Source organism: Acanthochromis polyacanthus, chromosome 22 (assembly GCF_021347895.1).
Source record: "Acanthochromis polyacanthus isolate Apoly-LR-REF ecotype Palm Island chromosome 22, KAUST_Apoly_ChrSc, whole genome shotgun sequence".
In the NCBI taxonomy this organism is placed as follows: domain Eukaryota; kingdom Metazoa; phylum Chordata; class Actinopteri; family Pomacentridae; genus Acanthochromis; species Acanthochromis polyacanthus.
In genome coordinates, this window is record NC_067134.1 from 5,954,238 (window position 1) to 5,981,700 (window position 27,463).

At 41.0% G+C, this 27,463-nt stretch overlaps 1 protein-coding gene across 16 annotated transcripts in view; it reads right to left on the reverse strand.

Moving 5' to 3' along the window:
* Positions 1-5,302: 5,302 nt before the first annotated feature.
* The window catches only part of LOC110970793 (NACHT, LRR and PYD domains-containing protein 3-like), a 267,127-nt gene continuing 244,966 nt past the window's right edge, over positions 5,303-27,463 (reverse strand). For 4 of the 16 annotated variants that reach the window (XM_051943522.1, XM_051943518.1, XM_051943514.1 and 1 more), the window contains 4 exons: positions 20,236-20,409; positions 19,765-19,938; positions 7,006-7,052; positions 5,303-6,855 (listed from right to left, as the gene is read on the reverse strand). In XM_051943522.1, coding sequence (XP_051799482.1) covers positions 6,326-6,855; positions 7,006-7,052; positions 19,765-19,938; positions 20,236-20,409 — 925 coding nt within the window. In that variant the 3' untranslated portion in view covers positions 5,303-6,325. Of the gene's footprint in view, positions 6,856-7,005; positions 7,053-19,764; positions 19,939-20,235; positions 20,410-20,486; positions 22,294-22,474; positions 22,701-22,860; positions 22,934-24,248; positions 24,372-24,507; positions 24,676-24,758; positions 24,891-25,254; positions 25,353-27,463 lie in introns of those variants that run through there. The other 12 variants (XM_051943521.1, XM_051943513.1, XM_051943520.1 and 9 more) reach the window with 10 other exon arrangements.

The following is a 27,463-nucleotide window of genomic DNA, read 5'->3' on the forward strand; positions in this document are numbered from 1 at the left end:
AAAATACCAAGCATAATGTTCACAGGTGTAAGTTCAAAACTGAGAGCCAAAGACTTGAACCGAGTTTGAACAGACATCCAGAAGCTAACAGGGACAGAAATCAAACAAAAGCATCAGGTCCTCTTCTTCCCCTGACAAACCTGCAGCAGCTTTTTACTATTTTCCAGCTATAAAAGGCCTTTTTGTTGCAGTTATTTTATAAAAGATTTCAATTGAAATATTCTTGAATATGAGTCTGTTGAAGTTTTATAAACTGTTTTAAAGTCGTTTTTCCACCAAATTTGAACATTAAACTGGTCCTCCCAAAACAAACAGGGTCTGTGAGGAAAAAGAAAAGCTCCCATGTTTTGTAGATTCCATGTGTATATTATTTTATTCATCTTTCGGCCTGATAACCATTTTTGGCATCTGGTTTGTGGGAGGCAAACCAGATGCTTATTCTTCCCTCCTTTAGACAGTTTAGATTTCCACAGCTTGGGAATAGCAGAGACTAACTGATTCCATCTTAAATTATCTAATAAATTGTTGTATTTTTATTAAAACTAGAATAAGAAATGAAACTTCCAGATGTGTCCAAAAGATGATTGACAGAAATGATTCCGTTTTGAATGCATTCTTCCCACAGCAACGGTTTCTCTTCAATAGTTAGACTTGAGTTCATCCACAACAACTGTTTGGATTTCTGGAGGAGAATCTGGAGGATGGAACTGGAAATTCAACCATGCCTGGAGGACGTCCTCAGAAAAAGGGCAGAGATCCTCAGAATATTAACATGATCTGTTTTTATTTGATAGAAAGGGAAGAAATGATTTGAGAAAAAGGAAAAACTTGAACACAGTCTCCGGCTAACAAGACATTGTCTGTTGCTGTACATTTTAACGACCCATGAGGCTTTTAAAGAACGATCCATTGCTTGCACATTTTTTAGATTTAATCCTCCATTTTCATAAGAGTTGTATAAGTATTGCCTTTTCATTTTATCTGGCTTGTTATTCCACATAAATTTAAATATTTTTTGCTCAAGATTCTTAAAAAATTGGTTTTGTGTGACTGAAGAATGATCATGAAATAAACAAAGTGAGGAATTACTAAGGTGTTAACTAATGTGACTTTTCCTGGTAGAGTCAGTGAATTCCCTTTCCAAGGCTGTAATATTCTGTCAGCTTTTTGCATCTTTTTTTCATAATTATATTCAACAGTTTCACTGAAGTTTTCTGGAAGATGAACACCCAAAATATCCACTGATCCATTCCACCACTGAACAGGTTTTAGCCCTGAAATTTTAGAAAACTCATTTAAATGTGCAATAAGAGCTTCTAAAGACCTTTGGTTTGGTTGGATGGAAAAGTTGCATCATCTGCAGACATGGTCAACTTCATCTGCTGTCCATTTGGACACAAACCTAAAATATCTTCATTATTTCTTATTCTTAGAGCCAGAATCTCTGTACACATAATAAACAAATAAGGGGACAAAGGACAGCCCTTGTGTTAAAGAAAAGGCGTCTGATAAAAACCGTTATTTATAATTGGGCTGATAGGGTGGTTATAGAGAGCATCAAACCAACGTATAATGTCTTTACCAAAGTTCAAATATGACAGACATGGTGTAATAAATCTCCATTGTACCTTATCAAATGCCTTTTCAAAGTCGCCTATAAATAATCAACCTTTTTCCTGTCGTCTGTCATCAAAGTGTATCGAGCAGCTGTCTTAAGTTGTCACCAATAAATCTTCCCTTAATAAAACCAACCTGATCATTATTTATAATGCTACCAATTATTGTTTAATTCTCAATGCAGTACATTTAGAGAGGATCCGGGTATCACAGCAGAGCAGGGTCAAAGCTTTTTACAAACATTGGATCTTTATCATTCCATCAGGATTTGGTTTTAAAAGTAATGATAGCACTCCTTCTCTTTGGGAATCAGACAGTTTTCCTTGTTGGAATGAAAACTGAAATGATGTCAGCAAAGCTAATTTAATTTCAGATTATTTTTGTAAAACTCAACAGGAATACCATCTCTACCTGGTGACTTCCTGATGAGAATGAACTGATGGCTTCCAACAGTTCCTGCTCTGTTATGGTCCCTCACAGCTGAACTGTTGTGAATTAGAAAGCTTTAGACCGTTGTAATGTGGGAAAAACCGTGCAGTCACTCTATCCAAAGGCTCCAACTCATCATCTTTAGAACAGAAAGACTTGAAGGACTTTGTTTCTTCTTTCAGTACATCTTGTGGATCTGTTACTACGACATTCTCTTTATTCAAACGGATTATATTCTTTTTAACACAGTTTCTCTGATTTAGTCTGAATAAATGACTTGTACACTTTTCTCCCTTCTCCATCCAAACAGCATGTGACCGAGCAATCAGGCCATTCACCGCTCATAATAAAGATTCTACAATTCATCTTGCTTTCTTTTACTTAAAGTCTCAGTTTATAGATCATATTTCCTATCCAGTTCTATCTGCAGCTCATTTATTTCCTCACTTAGATCTCTTTCTTTTTTTAGATCCATGTTTTGTCTGATTGAGTCCATCTTGATTGCATGCCCCCTAAAGGAGCATTTAAAGGCTTCCCAAATATTATTTGGATTCCATGAATTCACATTAAATTCAAGAACATCTCTGATGAACTTTCTGGTAGAACCAAGGAAAGATTCATGTTGAAGAAGAGAAACATTGAACTTCCAGTAGCCCCGCCCCCTGACATATTGGAGATTGTTCATTGTAAAGTAACCAAACTGTGGTCCGGTTTCATTGATCCACCAACAGAACAGTTGCTTATTTTAGGAACTAATGAAACAGATGTAATAAAATAAGCAGTTCTGCTGGCTTGTTGACCTCTACACCATGTGTATCTAGTGGTGTCTGTATGCAACCATCTCCAGATGTCTACCAGGTCTAATGAAGCCACCATCTCCTGAATTTACCTCAACGCATGTGGATGATTATTGCATTTCTGATAACTACTGCCATCCTTCTTCATATCCAAAACTGTATTAAAATCTCCAGTAACAATGATCTGATCTACTTTAATGGACTTTAAACAAGTCCTCAGTTCACTAAAAACTACAGGCTCATCCTCATTAGGGGCGTATACATGACCTAAAATAATGTGTCAGTCATTTATTGTAACATCCATCACAGTCCATCTACCCTTATTATCTTTATGAAGGGAATGTATCATCCACATTGTTTTTAAACACAATCACAACTCCTCTGCTGTTACTAAGTCCATGACTAAAATATATACCCCCCCATCTATTGTCACTAAAGTACTAAAAGCTAAAGAAAATGATCCTAAAACTAGATCAGCTTTCCCAGAACTATTCCACCCCTTAAAAAATAAAATACTGATAATTATAATATCATCCATAAAAGAAAAACGTATAGAAACCAAAGGAAACAGACAAAATAAATACAATGAAACAAATACTTCCTTAAAAGAATACTGCTTACTTTTACACACAGGACTCCAAATGTGACACGGCGGCGCGTCTATGACGTCATCTCCACGCTGCCGTGTTTACATTGTGTGCATTGAAGCCCAAACTGATCTCATGCGCTCGTCTCTGCATTCAACCAATACGTAGTCTGGTCTCTGTACATCTGGACATCAGTGAACAACTTGTCGACCACCAGTCTAGTCTTTGTGTTATTCCTCCTGTTTGATAGGCTGTAGAATCCTCCGTCTTTTGACAATTTCCTGAGGGAACTGATCGCCAATGAAGAAGCCGGATCCTTTAAACTGTGGGGCCTTTTCCATGACAGCAACTTTTTGTTGGGTTTTCCTGTTAACCTTGTTTACTCCACAGAGAGTAATTCTAGGTCCTTTTTGGCTTCATAAATACTGAAAAATGACGGGCTGTTGTGCCTTTGGGTGCACAAATCGATCAGAGAAGGGATTCCACGTGTTTAGATTTCCCAGTAATAGTGAAAGAAGGAAACTGTGAAAATAAAGTCCGGAGAGTGGGATGGAAACCGACTTCATGGTTTCTGTGGCAGGTTAGTCCATGTATGTACTTTCATGTTATGATGTATGGGTGAATGACAGATAGAACAGTTTGATGTGATTTTAGGCAGTTGTGGTTATTTTGACTTTGACCATTTTCATGCATGGAGATGTGTTCCTGGTGACTGTTGGATTCCTTTGAAGACGATTACAATCGGAGCTTCCAGGTTTACATCTCCTGTTTTCCTGTCCCGATTGAAAATATACCTCCAAAACCCCACCCACCGATGAGAGAGATGAAGAGAGATAGTTAAAGAGAGAGAAGGTAAAAAGAAAGAATAATGAAGGAGATGGGGGCACCAAAAGAATACAGCAGAATGCTGAAGCAAATTGTTTCGCATTGCTCAAATAAGTCTACATCAGTGTCCCTTCCCCTTTTGGTTTCTCCTGTCTTCATACACAAATCTGTCCTCTAAACTGTAAAAAATAATCATTATTATTGATAAGCAGTCATCCTTTTTACTTTAGAACGATGACTAGAAAGCTTAGAATGTAAAAATCCAAATAAAACACAGCGCACGTTAAGCGCGTGCACACACAGTCACGGTGCATTAGTGCTGGCACAGTGAATGGAAACAAAATGGCGTCAAATCCCCAGTTGTCACCACTCTGATATACAGGCACTCCACAGAGCAGGGGGCGCTACTGACCTCTGCTGGACACAGGCGGGAACCACACTATTAGTATTAAACGGAAAGCTGGAGACAGTACAGATGAGCAGCACTTCCTGTTTCAACATAAAAGCACCGTGATTCTTTTATTTCAACAAATCTGCTAAAACGTGATTTTGTGAGACTCAGAATAATCTGCAGAATGAACCAAAATGTGTTTAACAACCGCTAGCTTGTCAGCTTGCTCTAATTATGTTTGTTGTCACTTTATTCACACCCAAACAAAAATAAAGACGACAGCTGATTTAGGGACCTTAGAAGTCCATGAGATATATCTGCAGACATCTTCCTTAAAAGTAAAACAAACTCATGTTTTTTATGTTCATTCTGATCATAAAGAACTTTGGATCTCACTCTGATCATGTCTTTACAGATTCCATCATCATTTATTGTAGAAACCATCACTTATTAATAAAAATAACTGGATATCATTAAAGTGTCAACGAAATAACCGTCTGAATTTAACACCAACCACAGCAGGCAGAGAATAGTGCTGTAACCCACAATACATAACAAGGATAAACGTTGTCTGAAGAAGAAAAAGCTGGGATTATCCAACATGGAAAATTAAATTCCACTCATCAACAAATAAGCAGAAAACATGAAGATCAAAGTGTGTTATTAGTCATTTATTGAATAAAAAAGAAAGTTAGAATAGTTTAAAAGCCACAGGCAGAGCAAATAAAAGTGGAGAAAGACGTATTAAAATCATTGATCTTGTTCAGGAAAAATCAACCACTGCAATGAAAATAAAAACTAAGTTAGACATTGATTACAGCACAAGATCTGTTCAAAGAATTTAGAGCATGGAAGGGTTCAAATACAGCACAATGTGAGGAAAAGCTCCTTTAACGGCCAAACACAACATTTATAGAATGAAACAGGCTAAAAAATGTAGAATTTACAGAGTTCAATGTAATCTGGATAGTCCTGGTGGGTTTAAATTCTACTGGAATCATATCGATGCTGAAAACATTTTGATCCACAGATAGCTAGGGTTATGGGAGCTTTGATGGAAAAATACAATCTGATAGAATTTGTTGATGAAACCAGAAATTCAGAATCTGATAAAAAAAACTGATGAAAAAACATTGAAGCACTTATTTATAGTAAAAATGAAAAATGGATCTATCAATAAGACATAAATGACAGAAGAGCACAGAATACTTTGGAAAGAGTGACACAGATGAAGGAAGTTCTCATTTCATCACTAGAACAGGACTTAAAGACTCACATCAGGATCAAGTGTGGCTGCACAAAAAGCTGATTTTCACTGGACAATAATGTGTGAAAGTCTGTCAGCAGTTTGGAGATTCACTGCTTCCTCTCTCATTTCACACTTTGTGCAGCTCAAATGCTTTTAGTTCCAGTGAGCGTCAGAGGAACACCACATCCTGATTTTCACTCTCAACATTTGACTGGAAAAAGACGCAAACACCACATTTGGCTCCTGGAAGAATCACAACTTCATCTTTGAAGAGGAACAAGTTTACAAGGAATCATTGAGAAGGATTTGACAAAGAAACACATTTAATCCATGAATGTGAAAACATGTTTGTGAGGGACAGAGTCATGGAGAGACTCAACCATCTGTTCAACACTGTTTCTGTACCAGGAGGAGACTCTGGAGACGAGACTCAGCACAGAGACACTGAGGAACCATACCTGGACCAGTAGACCCCAAATCCAGGATAGAGAGGTTCAGTGAATGTGGTGTTGAAGGTGTGGAGGAGGATCAGAGAGTCAGAGGAGACTCTGTAGAAGGACAGAGTTCCAGCAGGAACGTCCACATAAACTGAAACTCTGTGAGAGACTGAGGAGGAACTGATGGATGTTTGACTGTTATTGTGTCTGACATAGTAACCATCATCAGAGCAGAACAGACTCCAGGACTGATCATTAAATCCAAACTTACAGTCATAACTGTGTCCTTTCCTTCTGATTCCTCTGTAACTCACTGATATATAAACCTCTCCTCTCCACTCCACCTCCCAGTAACAGCGACCAGTCAGACCAGTTCTACACAGCAGCTGAGGACAGTAGTCAAACCTGTCTGGATGATCAGGATACCACTGATACCCCCCCACATGTGTCACCTTCCTGTTGTTGTCAGACAGTCTGAGTTCTCTGTTTACTGTGTTTGTGTCGACTGTGAGTTGACAGGAATCTGATGGAGAGAACAAACACAACACAGCTGCAGTTATTGATGGATCATGTGATCAGTATTAAAGCTTTGATGATGACCTCAGAGATGTGACACTTTGAAGATGCTTGAATGTGCTGCTTTGTTTCCATCAATCCATTCAAACACACTTACACTTCCTCAGACCTGGTGTCAACCATGGGACTCCAGCAGGCGTCACCCTGAAAGGAGGAGGACGGTCAGAGCAGCAGAGACTCTTTCAGCAGCACACATGGACGTTACATGGCTCTCACACTGTTCCACTGATAAAGGACCAGAGCGTTCATAGAGGTGACATCATTCTCCCAGACTGATACAAACTTCACTGGCGCCATGACTGACTGTACAACTTTAAATCATTTTCTACAATTGTGCAGCAAAACAGAACTTTTTTCTTTTCTTTTTCCTCTTTTTCAGTGATATCACTCTATGCTAGCCCATTGCCTTAAATCCCTTTGGAACATCTCATTTAATGAACTAGAACATCAGGTTATAGGTGTCGCTGAGCTGCCTTTCCTTTTTGTGTGTGTGCCAGAATATACATAGCTAGAAGCTTAGAAAGCTTTTTGCTTTATTTCTTCTTTTTTATGTCTTTTTCACTTGTCTCACTCAATGCTAGGGGACTGAGGAATAATGTAAAGCGTAAAGCTTTATTTTTAATGTTAAACAGCTGAAAACTGATTTGGTTTTTTCCAAGAATCACACTCACTTATTAAAGATGTAAACTTGTGTAAAAATCAGTGGGAAACGACATGTGGTGATGACATGGACAGAACATTCTGCTGGGGGATCTTGTTTAAAGGGGAGTTTTCCTGGAAAATTGATGCACTCTGTGACAGTCAAGCTCATTTGATTTGTTTAATAGTAGACTGGAATGGCAAAGCAATGATTATTGTTCATTTGTACGCTTATAATTCTACATCAGAAAAGGATAAACTTATTCCTACATTAGACTGTAAACTTGCAGCTCTAACTCAGACATTCCCTGAGGCTTACTTCATTGTAGGAGGTGATTTTAATGTGCTCATGAATGAGGTGATGATAGATGGCCTCCAGCTAAATGCTCACAGCCAAATGTTCACTTCAACTCTTTCATTGACAAGTATGATTGATGTGATGTATGGAGAGAGAAGTTTCCAAATACTTGGAGGAATAAAAATGGCTCCAGACAGTCTGGCCTGGATTACTGGCTGCTCTCTAAATCACTTTCTAAAGACAATATTCCAATCAATGTCCTACCCCCCCCATTAACTGACCATAGAGCCATCCTTAGATATTTACATCTCCTTCCAGGAATGGTTGACACCAAGCAATTCTCTGATTGGAAGATGAAGAGCTCTTTATTGAGGCATGACAATGTCAAACATCAACTTAGTACAATTATTCACTTTTATTGGTTAAATGCTCTGAAGGAAGGAAATGATGGAAAAAATTGGGAACTCCTTAAATCTGAAATGGGTGGATTTTTAAGAAGATCTGGAAGTGAGTTAGCCAAATGTAGACGCCAAAATGAGGAGAAAGTAATCACAGATATAATGTCCTTGGCTAGCATTGCACCAGAAAATCTCTGACATGATGAAAAATGAAAATGAATTGAACTTCTAAACACTTTAGATGATATATAGAAGGTTAAAGCAGAGGCTGCTTTTGGTAGATCCAGACTGAAGTGGCTTGAACACGGTGAACAAATGACTTCCTGTTTCTTTAAAGTGGAAAAAACTCATGCTAAGTACAATGCCATGTCTCAACTGAACATTGATGGAGTTGTGACTGAAAGTAAGAGCAGTATTTCTGAGTTTTGCTCTCTTTATAAAACAAAGTCTGACAAAGATGCAATGGATAGACTGTTTAATGTGTTGATTTTACAAACTCTATAACGGAGGAAGAGCGGTTGATGTGTGACACCCCTCTCACACAACAACAAGTATTAGATGCAACGATGCAACTTCAGAGTAATAAGTCACCTGGAGTTGATGGATTGTTTCAGAATTCTAGATAGATTTTGCTGAACTTTTGGCCCCATTTCTGTTCAAAGTTTTCTGAAGGTATTAGTAAAGGGACTCTTCCAGCAAGTATGACACAAGGCTGGATGACTTTAATTCCTAAACCAAAAAAGGAGCCTCTCTTCATTGATAACTGGAGACCAGTTTCATTATTGAACAATGACTCTAAAGTTCTTGCTCTTGTTTTTGCTAAAAGATGTAAAAATGCTCTTAACTCTATTATTGATGAGAATCAGTCTGGGTTTATGAGTAACAGGCATATTTTCAATAACATGAGGCTAGTTTTAGACCTCATAGACGATGCTGACCTTATTAGGGATGACAGTTTCATTTTAGTTGGAGACTTTCACAAAGCCTTTGATACAGTTGAACACTCCTTTATGTTTTCTGCTCTTAACAGCTTTGGTTTTGGGCCATACTTTTGCAGTGTGATGAAAACATTCTATGCTGGCGCCAATAGCTCGGTAAAACTGAGTAATGGCACAACTCAGAGATTTTGTTTGGAAAGAGGGCTAAGACAGGGCTGCCCTGTCTCAGTTTACCTCTTCCTGGTTGTTGCTCAAATCTTTTGTCATTTTGTCAAATTCTGTCAGTTGGAAGGCATCTCTATTGCTGCTAGAAGCAGACTTTGAAGTCAGTTGGCTGATGATGCAGCCTTGTTTTTAAAGAATGCCCTACAGATAAAGCCTGCAATTAATGCAATCCACATGTTTTCTAAAGCATCAGGTTTGGACTTAAACCTAAATAAGTGTGAGCTATTCGCTCTCTAAAGTTCTGATTTAACCTCAATTGATGATATACGAGTAAAGAGTAAGGTTAACTATTTAGGGATTACTGGAACTAAAAATCAGTGAGAGAGATGCCATCTCAACTTTGAGCCAAGGATTAAAAAGGTGCAGAATAAATGGAAGCTTTGGCTACAAAGAGACTTCTCACTTAAAGGTGAACTCTTCTGTCAAAAGCTGAGGGAATTTCCAGACTTGTGTATGCCGCCTCCTCACTGGCACTGGACTGTAAAACTGTCACATTTATTGATAAGATGCTTGTTCATTTTCTGTGGAAAAACCGGACACACTAGATCAGAAAATCTGGAATTCTGAACAACTACAAAAATGGAGGCCTCCACTTTGTTGGTTTTTCAATTCTAAACAATGTTCTGAAGATCAAATGGTTCAAATCTTTCTGAAAAATGATGCATCTTTATAGAACTTTATTCCTAAATGTGTATTTCATCAAACTGGAGGACTCCCTTTTCTGTTGGTTTGTAGCTACCAAATAAACAAGATTCCCCTAAAATGATCCAGTTTTCACAAACAGGTTTTGTTGTCGTGGAAAACGGCCTTCAAACACAATTTCTCTCCACATGGGTATTATCTCTGGAATAATGGGGATATACTGCATCAAAATAAAAGCATCTTTCTCAATCGCTGCTTTAACAACAAAATGGACTTCGTCTCACAGCTTCTGACCCCTAGTGGCCATTTTATGAATGACACTGAATTCTGTGAAAAGTCTCCATTCCCTTCAACACTTGAAGAGTTTGCAAAGGTCATTAGCTCCATTCCAGCTGCTGTTGTGACTCTGTGCACTGCCTCCTCTCTTGCAGCAGATATACATGTTGTTAATCCATGTGACACTTATTGTGGCTAAATATGCTTTGGGACGGCAAAGAACAGCAACAGAGCTATACGTGCACTGTTCCAAAGAGAAACGACAACAAAACCTGATGTTATCCATGACTGGAACTCTTTTATTCATAATATCTCTGGTCTCAGGTTTGGCTTTTACCTCACAAGTTCATGTTAACAAAGTTAGGGACATTTATGTTAAAATCTTACATAAAATCTGTCCATAAAACATTCTATGACTAAGTTCAAACGTGATATAGATGTAAGATGTTCTTTTTGCTCTGAACAGCCAGAAACAGTTCCACATTTTTATTATTGTAGTTACAGCAGAAAAATGTGGAAGGAAATTTAAAATTTTGTTCAGAAAAACTAAATCTGCAGATTGATTTGTTCTACAAACATCATTTTTGGAGTTTACACACAGGATGGACATGAAAAAGACAAGGCCTTTATCATCAATCTCATATTAATATTAGTAAAATTTCACATTCATAAAGAAAAATTCAGTCATCAAAAGACAAATTATCTCGTCTTCCATAAAGAATTTGAATATTATTTAAAGTCAATAAATAAATATCTGACAACCAGAAAGCAATAAAAACTGTTTACATTTGTAAAAAAAATTTAATTTGCTATAAACGTTATATTTGCTCAGCTGTTTTTTTGTTGTTTGTTTTTTTTTGCTTCATTTTTGTGTGTGGTTTTTTTATTTCATTTCAAAGTGATTTTTGTTAAATCTGTCACTGTATGTTTCAATATCATGTTGATGTTGGATGTTACCTGTAACTTCTTGAAATAAATTTTTTAAAAAAAGTTTATCTTGCTTCCTGTCTTTGAGCTAAGCTAGGCTAACAGTTTCCCTCTGCTCTCAGTATTAATGCTAAGCTAGGCTAACAGGTTCCCTCTGCTCTCAGCATTAATGCTAAGCTAGGCTAACAGGTTCCCTCTGCTCTCAGCATTAATGCTAAGCTAGGCAAACAGTTTCCCTCTGCTCTCAGTATTAATGCTAAGCTAGGCTAACAGTTTCCCTCTGCTCTCAGTATTAATGCTAAGCTAGGCTAACAGGTTCCCTCTGCTCTCAGCATTAATGCGAAGCTAGGCTAACAGTTTCCCTCTGCTCTCAGCATTCATGCTAAGCTGAGCTAACAGTTTCCCTCTGCTCTCAGCATTAATGCTAAGCTAGGCTAACAGGTTCCCTCTGCTCTCAGCATTAATGCTAAGCTAGGCTAACAGTTTCCCTCTGCTCTCAGTATTAATGCTAAGCTATGCTAAGTTTCCCTCTGCTCTCAGTATTAATGCTAAGCTAGGCTAACAGTTTCCCTGTGCTCTCAGTATTAATGCTAAGCTAGGCCAACAGTTCACCCTGCTTCCTGTCTTTGTGCTAAGCTAGGCTAACAGCTTCCCTCTGCTCTCAGCATTGATGCTAAGCTAGGCTAACAGTTTCCCTCTGCTCTTAATATTAATGCTAAGCTAAGCTAACAGTTCACCCTGCTTCCTGTCTTTGTGCTAAGCTAGGCTAACAGGTTCCCTCTGCTCTCAGCATTAATGCTAAGCTAGGCTAACAGGTTCAATCTGCTCTTAGCATTAATGCGAAGCTGGGCTAACAGTTTCCCTCTGCTCTCAGCATTAATGCTAAGCTAGGCAAACAGTTTCCCTCTGCTCTCAGCATTAATGCTAAGTTAGGCTAACAGCTTCCCTCTGCTCTCAGCATTAATGCTAAGCTAGGCAAACAGTTTCCCTCTGCTCTCAGTATTAATGCTAAGCTAGGCTACCAGGCTACCATAAAATCAATAAATAATCAATCAAAGTGATCAGCATCATTCCCTCAGGAGCTCAACATAGAAACACTTCCACTGATTGAGCTGATTTTTAATCAGAATGATGAAGTCAGGATTAACGGCTACAATGAGCTCCTTTTTAACCAACAACTTTTCAAAGCGTGTTTGAAGCGTGACGCTGCAACTCTCAGCTCCTGCTCAGTGTTTAGGAGGATCTGGACCTGGTCTCCAGCAGCAGAGAAGCCGCTCTCACAAAGATCAGCAGAAGAACGTCCACAGCCCTCAGAGTGGATTCTGCCTCTCTACACTCACACACAATTCACTCAGAGTCTGAGATGTGAACCTCAGACGTCACGTTGATGAGCTGCTCCTCCTCTGCAGAGCTGGAACCAGTGGGAGCACTGGAAGGATCTCTCAGCCACTCATACTGGGAACTGTTTTCAGGGAACTCCTTCTTAAAGAATCCATCAGTCATGAAATAAGCTGCTTCATACATGGAATCACTGAGGTGGCATCATAGCCGCTGCTTTCTACAAATTCCTGCAGGTTCTCCAATCAGTCAGTATCTCCTCCATCCAGTGGCTGCCCCACATCGCGAGCTTTCCACTAAACAGCTCATCTAGTCTGTGACCTGAGGGAGGACTTTATCTTTCCCTTCAAGCTGCACATTTACTTCATTTAGCATCCAAATGTGTCCCTCAGGTACAGAGCCTTGTGAAAGTATTCGGCCCTCTTGAACTTTTCAACCTTTCGCCACATTTCAGGCTTCAAACATAAAGATATAAAATTTTAATTTTTTGTCAAGAATCAACAACAAGTGGGACACAATCATGAAGTGGAACGAAATTTATTGGATATTTTAAACTTTCTTAAATTAAAACCTGAAAAGTGGGGTGTGCAATATTATTCGGCCCCCTTGCATTAATACTTTGTAGCACCACCTTTTGCTGCAATTACAGCTGCAAGTCGCTTGGGGTATGTCTCTATCAGTTTTGCACATCCAGAGACTGAAATTCTTGCCCATTCTTCCTTGCAAAACAGCTGGAGCTCAGTGAGGTTGGATGGAGAGCGTTTGTGAACAGCAGTCTTCAGCTCTGCCCACAGATTCTGGATTGGATTCAGGTCTGGACTTTGACTTGGCCATTCTAACACCTGGATACGTTTATTTGTGAACCATTCCATTGTAGATTTGGCTTTATGTTTTGGATCATTGTCCTGTTGGAAGATAAATCTCCGTCCCAGTCTCAGGTCTTTTGCAGACTCCAACAGGTTTTCTTCCAGAATGCTCCTGTATTTGGCTCCATTCATCTTCCCATCAATTGTAACCATCTTCCCTGTCCCTGCTGAAGAAAAGCAGGCCCAAACCATGAGGCTGCCACCACCATGTTTGACAGTGGGGATGGTGTGTTCAGGGTGATGAGCTGTGTTGCTTTTACGCCAAACATATCGTTTTGCATTGTGGCCAAAAAGTTGGATTTTGGTTCCATCTGACCAGAGCACCTTCTTCCACGTTTGGTGTGTCTCCCAGGTGGCTTGTGGCAAACTTCTAACCAGACTTTTTATGGATATCTTTGAGAAATGGTTTTCTTCTTGCCACTCTTCCATAAAGGCCAGATTTGTGCAGTGTACGACTGATTGTTGTCCTATGGACAGACTCTCCCACCTCAGCTGTAGATCTCTGCAGTTCATCCAGAGTGATCATGGGCCTCTTGGCTGCATCTCTGATCAGTCTTCTCCTTGTTGGAGGTGAAAGTTTAGAGGGACGGCCGGGTCTTGGTCGATCTGCAGTGGTCTGATGCTCCTTCCATTTCAATATGATTGCTTGCACAGTGCTCCTTGAGATGTTTAAAGCTTGGGAAATCTTTTTTTATCCTAATCCGGCTTTAAACTTCTCCACAACAGTATCTGGGACCTGCCTGGTGTGTTCCTTGGTCTTCATGATGCTCTCTGCACTTTAAACAGAACCCTGAGACTATCACAGAGCAGGTGCATTTATACAGAGACTTGATTACACACAGGTGGATTCTATTTATCATCATCAGTCATTTAGGACAACATTGGATCATTCAGAGATCCTCACTGAACTTCTGGAGTGAGTTTGCTGCACTGAAAGTAAAGGGGCCCAATAATATTGCCAACCCGGTCTCACGGGGATTCGTGAAACTGTCACGTAAGTTTTAGTTTCGGTTTCGTGCGCACCAACACGATTTCGTCATGTTTTTCGTGCCGCTCACCACGAAATGTTTTTCGCTGTGGTAATCACATCTGAAAGTGGTTTATAACGGCGGATTCATGACGATCTAAGCTGTCCATCGGCGTATACTGCTTGTGTGATCGCGTTTGCGGCCGCCGGCCGCCGGACATTCTTGAAATTGCTATGCAAATTGGTAAGTGTACCACCGGCTTATGGTTAGGTTATGGTTAGGGTTATGATTAGGGACGATGTCATGCAAAATATAGCGTTGGATTCGCCACGGTTTTACATTAAAAATATAATATACACATTCTTTTGAAATACGTTCTGAGTGGCACGAAAAGTCCGCCGTTTAAAATACATTGGTGCGCATTTCGTGGTGAGCGGCACGAAAAACATGACGAAATCGTGTTGGTGCGCACGAAACCGAAACTAAAACTTACGTGACAGTTTCACGAATCCTCGTGAGATCGGGCTGATATTGCACGCCCCACTTTTCAGTTTTTATTTGTTAAAAAAGTTTAAAATATCCAATAAATTTTGTTCCACTTCACGATTCTGTCCCACTTGTTGTTGATTCTTGACAAAAAATTAAAATTTTATATCTTTATGTTTGAAGCCTGAAATGTGGCGAAAGGTTGAAAAGTTCAAGGGGGCCGAATACTTTCACAAGGCACTGTAGGCCACTTTCACCTGGAACTTTTCATCACTCCATTTCTCTCACACTTCTTGTCTTCTGCTCCACAAACATTCTGATCTCCTCTCTGAGCTCAGAAACTCTGGACTAGACTTTCCCTGGTGACAGCCACCTTGGTTCAGAGTCAAACAGCACAGCTTGATGTTCAGCTCCCATCTCCTCACAGGGAGCAGAGAAGACTCCAGTTTTAGTGCTCTGCTCTTTAGAAAACTGACTCCAGTCAGAAGCTCCCTTCATCCAGAGGAAAGCTGCCTTGATGCCAGAGCTTCTCTGTGGACCACAGTGTGTCCACTCAGCAGTAGGTGAGCTCTTCTGGATGACTTCCTCAAGCCCTTTTCTCCTCCCTGCCATGGTCTGTGCACCATCACTGCAAACACCACTTCTCCCACTGTAGCCCATTCTCAGTCAGGAAGCAGTCCAGGATTTAGAACATCTCTTCAGCTGTGGCTGTCTCTGACATATTTACTAAAAACTAGATCCTCACACAGGGAGTCTGTCGTGTCCAAACGTACAGAAGCCACAAAAAAGCAGTCTCTGTTGCTGTCAGGCTTCATGGAACTGAAAGGCACAACGTTTGTCTTTGACGTGATCTACCAGCTGTTCCTGAACATGGTTAGCCATGTCATTTGTACGTCTGGACACAGAGTCATTGGACAGAGGGACACTTTTTATTTGTGTGTCTTCCAGCAGGACACAGATCATGTCTAATGCTGCAGGGAGTATCAGATCCTCTGCTATGGTGAGGACTTTTTACACCCACCACTTTGCTACGCCTCCTTATATCATGCTAACAGCGCTCTCTGCTTTAGCCACGTAGCATTCATGAAGCCCATGTTTGTTGGCAATATTCAGCAGGTTTTCAGTGAAAAAACTCCAGCGGCTGATCAGCGTGGTTGGAGTGTAATGTGTTGAAGTGATGCCTTCATTTATTTGGCTTCATGCTGTCCACTACCAACATTTTTAGACTCAGTAAACATAGCGGTCTGTCCTCATCTCCCACCGTAGTCACAGTGAAGCTAAGAGCTACAGATGCTTCGTCACATTTCCTCATCTGAGCTTTCAGGAGATTTTTGTTTGTCTCATTATCTCCGTCTCTCTCTCTGCCTTTCTTCTCATTCCTGTTAAATATTTTTCCGTTGTGTCTTCTGTGTGTTTGTTTGTCGTATTTCAGATCTCCTGCTCTGTGGTGTGTGTTCACTGCCCCCAGGGGGCGCCACTATTTAAGAAGCACTGAGCTGGGCAGTCCTTCCAGGATTTCGCGGGCGTTTTTTGTGATTGTTGCGGCCAAAAATGCCTGAATTCGGGGCAGCTTTTCTAAAAAATTGCGATAAAAGTTGCGATGTTTTAAGCTTATTTGTTGTGATGAAATTGCGGGAGACAGTGACAATTGCTAAAAAGCTGCATTTTTTCCAGCTTGTAGAACATGTTTCAACGCTGTAATTGACAATATTTATTCTGAAATTAACTATTTTGTGTTCCAACCCATTTCCACAAGCTGACACACCATGGTGGGACGTTAGCAGCAGCCAGATACTGGTTTAACAGGACGTGGTTGGTAGATTTAAGGCACAAAATGTTAATTTACTATTGAATGAATCATATTCAGCCATATCTGTCAATGGCTTTAAAAGTTAATTTCACATCCTGGCACACACGTCAACTAACAAGAACAGCACTGAGAGAGTGCAGTCCTCCACCAAGACAGGTGTGTGTTCTGCATGTATATGTCACAGGCCAAATTAGAATCCAGGCAGATTTTAAATCCGTCTAAGTAGAATTAAGATTTTGATTTCGCCTAGGCGAAATCAAAATCTTAATCAAACCTGAGACAACTGGAGCTTAACAGCTCCAGTTGTCTCAGGTTTGATGGGTGTCTTCTCCAAATGGCATGTTTCAGCTCCTTCCACATATGTTCAATGGGATTCAGATCTGGGCTCATAGAAGGCCACTTTAGAATAGTCCAACGCTTTTCTCTCAGCCATTCTTGGGTGTTTTTGGCTGTGTGTTTTGGATGGTTGTCCTGTTGGAAGACCCATGACCTGCGACTGAGACCAAGCTTTCTGACACTAGGCAGCACATTTCTCTCCAGAATGCCTTGATAGTCTTCAGATTTCATCGTACCTTGCACACTTTCAAGACACCCTGTGCCAGATGCAGCAAAGCAGCCCCAAAACATTACTGAGCCTCCTCCATGTTTCACCGTAGGGACAGTGTTCTTTTCTTCGTATGCTTGGTTTTTGAGTCTATGAACATAGAGTTGATGTGCCTTACCAAAAAGCTCCAGTTTGGTCTCATCTGTCCAAAGGACATTCTCCCAGAAGCTTTGTGGCTTGTCAACATGCATTTTTGCAAATTCCAGTCTGGCTTTTTTATGAGTTTTTTTCAGCAGTGGTGTCCTCCTTGGTCGTCTCCCATGAAGTCCACTTTGGCTCAAACAACGACGAATGGTGCGATCTGACACTGATGTACCTTGGCCTTGGAGTTCACCTTTAATTTCTTTGGAGGTTGCTCTGGGCTCTTTGGATACAATTCCAACGATCCGTCTCTTCAATTTGTCATCAATTTTCCTCTTGCGGCCACGTCCAGGGAGGTTGGCTACTGTCCCGTGGGTCTTGAACTTCTGAATAATATGAGCCACTGTTGTCACAGGAACTTCAAGCTGTTTAGAGATGGTCTTATAGCCTTTACCTTTAAGATGTTTGTCTATCATTTTTTTTCGGATGTCCTGGGACAATTCTCTCCTTCGCTTTCTGTTGTCCATGTTCAGTGTGGTACACACCTTTTCACCAAACAGCAGGGTGACTACTTGTCTCCCTTTAAATAGGCAGACTGACTGATTATGAGTTTGGAAACACCTGTGATGTCAATTAAATGACACACCTGAGTTAATCATGTCACTCTGGTCAAATAGTTTTCAATCTTTTATAGAGGTACCATCATTTTTGTCCAGGCCTGTTTCATTAGTTTGTTTTTTTAAATAATTATGTTAATCAACAATTCAAAAGTGATGGCTGTTTTTGATTATTTAATTTTCAATAAATTTTTATTTATTGTTACTTTTGTGAGTTTCAAGTGATTTCAGTGAGAATTGTGGGTTTTTCCTTCTTTAACTGAGGGGTACCAACAATTTTGTCCACGTGTGTAAATATGTAGCGGGCCACGGGAATTGATGGGACTCAGAAACACCCGCACAATTTAATCAACTGTTCCTTGTGTCATGTCCGATACGTCCACAGTGGTAGATTTGTTGTAGGATAACTGGAGCTGATGCTGTTTAAGAGTCCTCAGGTTGCCATGACAACACAGGAAGCTGATTATTTACGTTCATTAAGTGAATTTTGTTTTGGAAAACATTGTTACAACATTTGTCCTGTCGTGCCTATGATCATTTTGTCTTGGTAAAATGTATCATTTTTATTCTAGTTTTTGTTTGATTGATTTGTCCGCGTTGATAAAATTGGATTAGTCATCATGTGACTTACGCTGCGGACGTGAGGTGCAGCGCGGGAGAGAGACAGAGATCAGGCGGGTTCAACGGACAATTTTACATCCCGTGTGCCTTTATTTATTTTCTGTTGATCATTCAGGCGAACACGGTAATTATTAATTTTAATACGTTTTCAGAGAACCGTGTATTTGTTTGGAGAGAAGTGAGAGATAAGGTATTTGCTTTCTTGTCATGTCGTGATTTGAATGTGATGTTATGTCTGTGTTTATAGTTTTCATAGTGTACCACCAAATGATAAATCTTCTGAGAAGAATAAACCTTTTTGTGGACATCAGTACGAAGCGTGGACTCTTTCAATGACCAGCAGTTACAATAACAATCATTTGATCGTCAGCAGGCCGCTGAGGTAGCGTTCATTTGTTGCCATGGTTACCGTGCTGCCATCAGACGCCATGCTGCTACCTCAATGGGAAATCCATTTCTGACTGACCCTGAAAACTTCATTTAAATCCCTGAGTCTGTTTCTGAGTGATGTTGGTAAGAGAGGAAGGATTCACACACGCTGATCGTCACATAACTCTGCCGTGTTCTTAGGGGGAATAAATAATCTAATTTACCTCATTCTTTCAGTGCTCTAACGGATCTGGATGTAGCAGTTTCCATCATGGTGATTTGTCTGGTCTGTTGTCTGATCATTTAAGTCATTCTAATATGTTTAGTGTTTTTTTTTTAAAGTGTGTGTGTCAATCGATGATTTTTTTTTTTCTTTTTTTGTATTCGACAACAATATTGCAAGGGTGTAAAACAGTTTAGCTCCACTTTTGTGAAGAACATCAGTGAATTAATTGTTTATCACGGTCTTCAGCAGTAATTTTTGGTGGTAAATGAGAGACATGAGTATCACACATGTCTGCATCATCAAACCATAAACAAGGAAGTGAATTCGTTGACGTACGTGCATTAGGTTTGCGCTGGGAGCTGCTATGATTGGTGGAACTCACGGGAGGCGGGCTAAAATTGCGGGAAAGTTGCGGTGACTGGAGAAAATTCGCGGAGATTGGTTGATTTCACGTGAATTCGCGCGATTGCAACATCGCGAATTCCTGGAGGGACTGGCTAGGCGAAAAGGTTCCTGTCTGTCTGTACCTGAGAGTTTCCAGTCTACAGTGTGGATCCTCCACTTTCGCTCTCAGCATCTTCTCTCCTGAGTCTCCTGGATGGTTGTAGCTCAGGTCCAGCTCTCTCAGATTTGAGGTCTTCAAGCTCAGAGCTGAGGCCAGAGAAGCACAGCCTTCCTCTGTGACCAGACAGCCTGACAGCCTGCACACACAAAACAACACAAACCTGATGGACAACACTTGGATGGATGTTTCTCTCTCTCTTTTCTTCTTTGTCTTTCAGATACATTTTGCTGCACATTTCATGCGTCTCAAGCAAATCAACAATCTCAGCAATCATTAGTGGGATTTAATCAGGTCAAAAATAAACCCTGACAAAGTCCTGCACAAGTTCAGTAAAAGCTCATTTGATGAATCCCATCAGCAGAAATGATTGTACTCAGGTTAGCTGTTTATCCACTGATAGAAATCACATCAGTTTCAAAGTGTGAGTCCTGACCTGAGAGCTTCCAGTTTACAGTGTGGACTCTCCAGTCCAGCAGAAAGACTCTCCACTCCTGAATCCTGCAGGTTGTTGTTAGTCAGGTCCAGCTCTGTCACACTGGAGGACTGGGAGCTGAGGACTGAGGACAGAGCTCCACAGCTTCTCTCTGACAGATTACAGCCACTCAGTCTGAAGAGACAAAAAGCACATTATACTGATGAAACAGCAGCAAAATGAAAAAGGATCTTCAGTCTCCAACTACTTACACAACTTTCTTGGAGGCTTTGACCACTGGCAGCAGCCTCAGAAGAACCTCCTCTGAAGCAGAGTATTTCTTCAGGTCAAACACGTCCAGATGTTCTCCTGATGACAGTAAGATGAAGCCCAGAGCTGACCACTGAGCAGGAGACAGTTTATCTGTGGACAGACGTCCTGATCTCAGGGACTGTTGGATCTCCTCCACTAGAGAAACATCCTTCAGTTCATTCAGACAGTGGAACAGATTGATGCTTCTCTCTGCAGACACATCCTCACTGATCTTCTCCTTGATGTACTCCACTGTTTTCTGATTGGTCTGTGAGCTACTTCCTGTCTGTGTCAGCAGGCCTCGTAGGAGATTCTGATTGGTCGGCAGTGACAGACCCAGGAGGAAGCGCAGGAACAAGTCCAGGTGTCCGTTTGGACTCTGTAGGGCCTCGTCCACAGCTCTCTGGTGGAGATGTTTTAGTTTAGGTTTCTTTAGAGATATTTTCAGCTTCTTGGATGTTGTTCGTTGTTCTTCTTCTAGCAGGTTGATTCCAGACTTGATGAAGGTCTGATGGACATGAAGAGCAGCCAGAAACTCATGAACACTCAGATGGACGAAGCAGAACACCTTGTCCTGGTACAGCCCTCTCTCCTCTTTAAAGATCTGTGTGAACACTCCTGAGTACACTGAGGCTGCTTCCACATCGATGCCGCACTCTGTCAGGTCGGACTCATAGAAGATCAGGTTTCCTCTCTGCAGCTGATTAAAAGCCAGTTTTCCCAGAGACTCAATCATCCTCCTGCTGTCTGGACTCCAGTGTGGATCTATCTCAGCTCCTCCATCATACTTGACCTTCTTGACTTTGGCCTGAACCACCAGGTGGTGGATGAACATCTCAGTCAGGGTTCTGGGCAGATCTCCTCCCTCTCTGCTTCTCAGCAGCTCCTCCAGAACTGTAGCAGTGATCCAGCAGAACACTGGGATGTGGCACATGATGTGGAGGCTTCGTGACTTCTTCATGTGGGAGATGATGCTGCTGGCCTTCTTCTTATCTCTGAATCTCTTCCTGAAGTACTCCTCCTTCTGTGGGTCGGTGAACCCTCTGACCTCCGTCACCATGTCCACACAGTCTGGAGGGATCTGATTGGCTGCTGCAGGTCGTGTGGTTATCCAGAGGCGAGCAGAGGGAAGCAGCTTCCCCCTGATCAGGTTTGTCAGCAGCACATCCACTGAGGTGGACTCTCTAACATCAGTCAGGACCTCATTGTTGTGGAAGTCCAGAGGAAGGCGACACTCATCCAGACCGTCAAAGATCAACACAACCTGGAAGTATTCAAAGCTGCACATTCCTGCTGCTTTGGTTTCACTGAAGAAGTGATGAAGAAGTTCCACCAAGCTGAACTTTCTCTCTTTCACCACATTCAGCTCTCTGAAAGTCAATGGAAACATGAAGTGGATGTCCTGGTTGCTTTTGTCTTCAGCCCAGTCCAGAGTCACCTTCTGTGTTAACACTGTTTTCCCGATGCCAGCCACTCCCTTTGTCATCACTGTTCTGATTGGTCCATCTCTTCCAGGTGAGTCTTTAAGGATGTCTTCTGCTCTGATGCTTCTTTCTGCTCTGTCTGCTTTCCTGGATGCTGCTTCAATCTGTCTGACCTCATGTTCATCATTGACCTCTGCAGTCCCTCCCTCTGTGATGTACAGCTCTGTGTAGATCTCATTTAGGAGGGTCTTCTGTCCTGCTTTAGCGATGCCCTCAAACACTCTCTGGAACTTCTCCTTCAGACCACGTTTAAGTTCACGTCTACAAACTGCAGCAGCAAATTCTGAATGAAAACACAAGAAAGAAAGAGTGAAGTAGAAGTAACCTGGATATTAAAGCACCAAAGTAGCAATAAAGTGAAGGTGACAGTTTGTCCTCTGAAGACTGATTGTCTGAAGATATTCTGAGACTTTAGTAAATGTTCTGTTGATCAGCAGCTTCAGTCTTTACACAAATCCTCTTACTGCTCTGCAGACAGTCAGCCAGCTTCTCCTGCTTCATCCTCCTCAGGAACAACACTGTGATCTGCTCAAACATCTCTCTGCTGCTCCTCTCATCTTCATCATCACCCTCCAACTCCTCATTCTCCCTCTGACTCTCTGAGGAGCATTCTGGGTAATCTGGACTCACAAGCTTCTGCATCTTCTTCAGCTCCTTCTTCACAAAAGTCACCATGTTGTCCTCCAGCAGCTGGAACAGAGAAATGTGTCAATGAGTCCATCAGAGTCAAATCATGGAGCCAAACATCAGATCCATGTTGGACACACTGACAGTCCACTGGTCTACAAAGAGCAGCATGGAGACGCCTGAACACAACAGATGGAGAACAACTTGTTGTCCATGAACTCACCATGAATATGGAGTCCAGGTGATGCTGCTGGACAGACTGAGCTCTGGGAACCTCTGAGTTCTGCTGCTCCACTCTGTGGATCAACACCAACAGTTAACTCTCACTTTATCACACAGAGACAAACACCAGCTGAAGGTCCATGATGTTCATGAGAGATTCCAACATTAGTCTGTTTTCCACTGCAGGAACTTTCTCTTCATTTTGGCTCATCATCAATCTTTGTTCTGATCACAGGAACCGTCCCTGTAGAACCTCTTTCAGGACTGTTTCTGGGAGTTCAAAGTTCCTCCTCCAGGGTTGGAACTTCAGAGAGAACCTGGAAAACTGCTCTGTAGGTCTGGATGGCGACTGATTAAACTCAGAGAGGACAAGAACCATTTTTCTGTCCTCTCAATCCTCGTCCAGCATCAGTTGTCCCCATCAGCAATGTAGAATTCACCCTATAGGCTAACATGCAGGCTAACATACAGGCTAACATATAGGCTAACATACAGGCTAACATGTTGGTCAACATACAGGCTAACTGTAGGCTAACATGCAAGCTAACATATAGGTCAACATACAGGCTAACAATGAGGCTAACATACTGGTTAACATGCAGGATAACATACAGGCTAACATACAGGTTAACATGCAGGTTAACATGCAAGCTAACATGCAGGCTAACTTACATGCTAACATGTAGGATAATATGCAGGCTAACAAATAGGTCAACATACAGGCTAACATTGAGGCTAACATGTAGGCTAACATGCAGGCTAACATGTAGACTAACATACAGGCTAACTTACATGCTAACATGTAGGATAATATGCAGGCTAACAAATAGGTCAACATACAGGCTCACATTGAGGCTAACATGTAGGCTAACATGCAGGCTAACATGTAGACTAACATGCAGGCTAACATGTAGGCTAACGTATAAGCTAACATGCAGGCTCGACATGCAGGCTAACATACATGCTAACATGTAGGATAATATGCAGGCTAACATGTAGGCTAACCCACAGTCTAACATGCAGGCTAACATGCAGGCTAACATAGAGGCTTACATGCAGGCTAACATACAGGTTAACATGCAGGCTCACATGCAGGCGAACATAGAGGCTAACATACAGATTAACATGTAGGCTAACATGCAGGCTAAAATACAGGCTAACATGCAGGCTCACATGTAGGCTAACATGCAGGCTAACATGTAGGCTAACATACAGGTTAACATGCAGGCTAACATGCAGGCTAACATGCAGGCTAACATGCAGGCTAACATGCAGGCTAACATGCAGGTTAACATGCAGGTTAACATGCAGGCTAACATACAGGCTAACATACAGGCTAACATCTGCTATCAAGCCAGCAGCTCTGAAACCTTGTTCTAAACATCTTACCTCTCTGCAGCAGGAACTGGTTCTCCTTTAAATTCAATAGGAATACCCTTCGACTGGTCACTCTTAAAGGACACACAGCTGGATGGAGGTCCAGGTCCAGAGGACTCTGGTCTCTGATGGATTCTGGTAAATAAAGAGGAAGATCTCCAGGAAGGAAAAATCATGAAGCAGAGTTTCAGAGAGATTTAATGATGGAACATATTTGGAACAATAACAGAACATTTGACACAACAGTCAGTAGTTTGATTTCACAGCTTACTTCTCTGCAGCAGGAGGTTGATGATCTTTAAAGGTAATGAGGCGATGATTAGACCGGTCACTCTTGAAGGACACACAGCTGGATGGAGGCCGAGGTGGACATCCAGGTCCAGGTCCAGGTCCAGGTCCAGGTCCAGGTCCAGGTCCAGGTCCAGGTCCAGGTGGATTCCTGTCAATAATGATGCAGCAGTGATGTGATGCTGAGCTCTGACATGCAGCAGAGTCCTGGACAGTTAGAGATGGTGCTCTCACCTCTGAGCTTTGCTCTGGTTCTCCTGTTCCCCACACAGAGAGCTTTTAGAGGGAGGGACTCCCTCCTCTCTGTCCTCACACTCATCCATGATGCTCAACTCACAGCAGCTCACACACACTTTCTACCTTCACCTGCACAGGAAACAAACATCATTCATCCACTCAGATCCTCCTAGATCAGCTGCTGCACTTCTACTATCAGTCCAGCAGATGGAGTCATGGAGCTGCAGAGACTCACCCACAAAGCCAAAGTCAGAAAGACAAAACAACAAAGAAACATCAGCAGCTCATCAAACTGACTCAAGTCCATCAATAATCTCAGAGAAATATTGACTGATTGCAGTCAATCAATAAGCTAATAATCATATTGATCCATGTTTAAACAGCAGTCATCCACAGTTTGTGCTGAAATAAGAAGTGAACATGTAGAAACATGACAGAGCAGAAACAAACAGCAACATTACTGAAGTTAAAGCAGCAAACAAAGCAAACTTACACTTTATTCAAAGCGCTGAAGAAGAAGAAGAAAGTTTCCAGTCCACTCCTGGACGCTCAGACAGGTGATCTGTTTCCTGGAACCAGTCAGGACTCCACCTATGAGGAAGCAGCAGGCAGACTTTCACAATAAGAGCACATTTTAGAGGCTGATTCCCACTCATTTCATGTGACCCATTATTTCTACATTCAACCTTTTTCATGTCACTCAACGTCCAACACAACTTGTACAAACCCTGTTCTTCATGAAAGCAGAAGCTCCCATCAGGCTGTAAATCCCTGACAGTTAACATTCCCTAGAATGGAATCAGTGGGACAGAACCACCATCAGCAGAGATCACACTGATGCACATTTCCCTCAACATGTCTGCTCTCAGTCTCATTTAATGCTGCATTTAAGAAACATCTGAACATTTCCAGCATTTGGTTTCTTCAAAGTGTATCAGGTGAACTTTATTTCACTTTAAATCTTTTCCCCTCTGCCAGACAGATCAGATCACAGGTTGTGATTGACAGATAATAAGAACAACTCATGTTTAGAACTTAGAACAAACACAAATGATATTTACTGATAAAACATTGATTTCAGCATCAGTCTGAGAACTCCTGCTGGTTGGAAACACCCCAACATGTCTGAAGGTTTGGTTTTAGGGAATAAAGATATATTTAATGTTTTAATTGTGTCACAACAACGTTGTTTTTGAGTTAATATACGACGAATCATTCAATCAGTTTTATGTTCTACAGTTATACAAAAGATAAAACCCAGTTTAAAGTTTCTTTTACTCACATTCAGACGGAGAAAACAAGCTGAGACATGAAGACGGTGAAAGACAGAACTAACCTGAGGAACAGGTGTGACGTCACTGTTGTCAGGGCAACCAAGCAGGAAACAGATTTGTACCTGATCTGACAACAGCACTTCACAGAGGGAACTAGCTGCCAAGCTAACAGGAGACAGCTGCTCCAATCCAAAGAGACCCTGCCAGCTAAAGCAGATCAACCAGTTTTCTAGCAAGAGCTCCGTCTGGAACATGAAGCAGAGCAAGAAAACAACACAAACACATGACACACAACATCAGCTACAGCTGGATCAGTGCTCTGCTCTTATTCTGGGGACTTTAATTGATTGATTGATTGATTTGGATCCCCATCAGCGATGGCAATGCCAAAGCTATTCTTCCAGGGGTCCATACAACATCTTTACAATGTGTCAATGCAGTTGCATCACTTACAATACAATCCTTATACAAATGCAACATAAAACAACAAACATATACACAACACAACAATACACAGACAATAGAAGACCTCTCCCAGGTCAGCAGTGATATATAATATTTACATATCATCATATCTACACAGATCTACATATATTATGTATGTTGGTCACACATATAAAACTCCAGTTTCTTTTGTCCTTTGATGTTACACCCAACGCCATTGAAGCACAAACCCCAAATTAACCCAATTTAACAGTTCAATTTAAATCAGATTTGACATTCACCATTCTTTTACTATTTATCTCGCTAGAACTATTTCTGTTGCAAAGGTGCAGTTTTAAGTAACACTTGTACTTCCAATTGACTTATATTAGGTCTCTATTGTACACCGATGTTTTTTGACTTCTTGAACATTACTTTGCTATTTTCTTGTGTAATGTTTCCTGGTAGTTTATTCCATTCTTGCATAGCTCTGTACATAACCATTCGTTTAATTGTGTTTGTTTTTGACTTGGGTAGTGTAAAATTGTGTCTGGTTGCATAGCTATGTCTAGCTGAACTAAAATATACATTTTTATCCAAGATTGATGTTTTTTGTAATTTAAATGTTTCTAAAGAAAACCAGCAATGAATACAATAATCTTTCCTTCACCAATAGCCAGCCCAAATAATTGTGCATGGCTATAATATTTGTTCTGTAACTGCAATGCAAAGCTATTCTTGCTGCTCTATTTTGTACAATTTGCAACTTTTTTATATTTTCTTGTGATGTACTAGACCAGACTACTGGACAGTAGTCCAGAACTGATAAAGATTGTAACACTAGTTTAATGAAGCTTAGTGACATGAAAGCTGCACACCTTTTCACAACAGAAACAGCACTTCCCATCTTAGATACCATCTTATCAATATGTTTAGTCCACGACAATTTATTATCCAACACAACACCAAGTAATTTTGTTTCTTCTACTTGTTTAACAGACACAT